Source organism: Otolemur garnettii, unplaced genomic scaffold (assembly GCF_000181295.1).
Source record: "Otolemur garnettii isolate 467f Iridium unplaced genomic scaffold, OtoGar3 scaffold00189, whole genome shotgun sequence".
NCBI lineage: Eukaryota > Metazoa > Chordata > Mammalia > Primates > Galagidae > Otolemur > Otolemur garnettii.
The window spans coordinates 2,153,415-2,156,084 of record NW_003852584.1 but is presented as its reverse complement, the minus strand read 5'-3'; the positions used below and the strand labels follow the sequence as shown (position 1 = coordinate 2,156,084).

At 55.9% G+C, this 2,670-nt stretch overlaps 1 protein-coding gene across 1 annotated transcript; it reads right to left on the bottom strand.

Annotated features, from left to right (window-relative positions):
* Nucleotides 1-1,062: 1,062 nt before the first annotated feature.
* PRM2 (protamine 2) lies at nucleotides 1,063-1,505 on the bottom strand. The gene is made up of 2 exons (XM_012812096.1): nucleotides 1,256-1,505; nucleotides 1,063-1,103 (listed from the first exon to the last, which is right to left on the bottom strand). The coding sequence occupies exons 1-2, from the start codon at nucleotides 1,503-1,505 to the stop codon at nucleotides 1,063-1,065; spliced, it is 291 nt and encodes a 96-aa protein (XP_012667550.1).
* Nucleotides 1,506-2,670: the final 1,165 nt, after the last annotated feature.

Below are 2,670 nucleotides of genomic sequence, written 5' to 3'. Positions count from 1 at the left end.
TCTGCTGAAGACATTTGGAACTGCCTCTTTGCAAGTTTGCACCTGCCTGTACGGCACAATTTTAGCTTGTGGGTGGGGGGAGTTAAGGATCATTGTTTTAAATTTGGTCATTTCCAAACACTAGGAATCCACTTTCCAATGGGTAAATCTGATCTGACTGATTTCTTGCCCTCCATCCTCAGTGGCTATGGGAGGTTGAATAATGAGCCTCCAAGATATCTACTTCCTAATTCTGGAAACTGCCAATGTCACCGAGGACCCTGAGATGGGGAGACTTGAGGCAAGAGGTGGGGTGATGTGATCACAAACCAGGGAGCACAGGCAGCCAGCGGATGCTGCAGAGGAAGGGTGAGGGTTCTCCTGATCCCCCAGGGGGAGGGCAGCCCTGGGGCCGTTTGCTGGCCAACAAGGCCTCACAACACCCTGCCCCTACTCTATTCATCTACTCCTTCTAACCTAGTTCTTGCTGGATCATGCCAGACCTGCTCCCCACCATAGGGCTCTCCGCCCAACCAACCAGCATTCACGCCCAAGGACTTTTGTGTGTGCCACTGAAGGTGGCAAAGGGGTGGCAGAGAGCTTTGTGACTGAATTATGTATGGCTCAAGCTTTGGGCAGGGAAGCCAGCAGTAACCTTTGCCTCAATCTCTTTTCATGGATTGGCATAAGGATCTTCAGGTGGAGACCCCCACCTTGGTTATAGTGCTGGGAGTGGGAGATGTTAAAGCTGAACACGTGGAGGACACGTGGAGGACGAGAGTGTTACAGGGTGACATACCAGGTGCACGCAGCATCCAGGCCCCATCCACCCTGGTCTCGAAGGGCTGTAGGGCTGCGTCTTGCCCACCCCCCAGGAAAGCCAGGCTTGTGCCATTTGTGCAAAGATGACCCTGACAGGCCAAGGAGTTTCTTGTCAAGCTTTATTTGGCAGGTGACTTTTGCTCATTTTACTCAGATCTTGTGGGTTCTTGGGCAACTCAGGGCTTAGGGAGTTGCTAAGGCCTCGAATGGTGTTTCTCAGGCAGGTGACTTAACTCCAGCCGGGGTGGTAGGTCAGGGAGGTTAGTAGCGTCTTCTGCATCTTCTCCTCCTCCTTCTGCAGCCTTTTGGGAAAGAAAGTTCTGGTTGTGGATGGGTAGAGGATACCTAAGGAATCTGGGTGGGGCCGGGGGCTCCTGGAGGCTGCCAGGTGGGTGAGGGTCCTGCCTCCTCCCCTCCCCCTCCTCTCCCCTTCCCTCTCCCCCTCCCCAGACACCTCTCCTCCTCCTGTGTCTGCAGCAGCGTGTGTGTCTGTGTCTGCGTCTCCGGCAGGAGCGGCGCCGCCGTCTGTGGATCCGGTACAGTCTCCTCCGAGAGCAGTGCCTGTGCCTACGGTGGTGGCCTCGGTAGGTCCTTCCATAGACCTCAACACTCTCTGGGTTCTGGCCCTCGTCCTGCCCATGCCCTTCCTGCCTCAACCCCTGGTTCGCATGTTCGCTGGGGCTCCTCACACGGTACCGGACCATCGTGCAGGAAGGTGAGGTGGCTCCTAGGCCGAGGCTGCAGCTGGCCTTGAGGGTGGGGAGGAGGCCCGAGGCCTGCCCACCTGCTCTTGGTGTTGGTGTCGGTCTGGTTTGCAGGGTTACATGGAGCTTATATATAAAGGGGGCCCCCACTGTGACTTGGCAGCCCTGCCCCGGGGGGCCTCCCACTGTGACCTGGCAGCCCCACCCCCTTATTCATTGTCCCCACCCTGCCAGCCGGCCCTACAACCAGGAGGGTGCTGGCACACAGCTGGGGGTTGGGAAGGGCAAGAAGCCCCCCCTTTGCTTTGCCAATAAAACATGTCCCCATTCTCTTGTAGCTGGTGGGACCTCAGGTCACGAGGAAGAGTGCCAGCACTTTACTGCCAGGGCGCCCAGTGGGTGGGCATTCTCCTGTCATCCAGCAGAAGCTTCCCCACCTCTGTGCCACTGTCTTGTTTACATGGTACTGATGAATGTGGGCAGGACTTCCCTCTGCCCTCACAGCTTGCTGTCAATAACAGCAGCCCCCGGTTATCTAGTAGTAACTGCACACCAAGCATTGATTTGTCTTTTCACAAGTTCACTCATTCACACCTCACTGTTATAATCTGCTCATGGTCACCGTGCAGACTAGGGGACAGGCGGGCAGGAGTGCAGAAGACGGCACCTGCCTTTAGCCCAAACCCTCCACCCCTTCCCAGGCTGGACAGCCCTCTTCTTCTCCATAACCTGCTGCCTCTTCCCACAACCTGCATCTTCTCCCCTCTGACTCTGCCTACCTATCTCCTGGGCTGCTTCTGGGCCTTATACTTTGATGATCCCATTAAAGTCCAAAATCAGAATTGCAGCTACTGAAAAACTGGCTTCCCTATTGCAGACGGATGGGAGGATGTGGCAGACAGAATCATGCCTCTCCCCCACCACCCCGCCCCACAATGGCCACATTTTAATCCCCGAATCTGTGACTATGTTTCCTTATGTGGCAAAAGAGACTTTGCAGACATGATTACACAAAGGACCTGAAGAAGGGTAGGGCCTCCTGGGTTACCTGGTGGGCCCAACACAACCGTGGAGATGGAGGAGGCAGGCAGGGGGGCTACAGGAGAGACCAGAGGACGCTGCCCTGCCAGCTCCACAGATGGACAGGCCATAACCAAGGATTGTG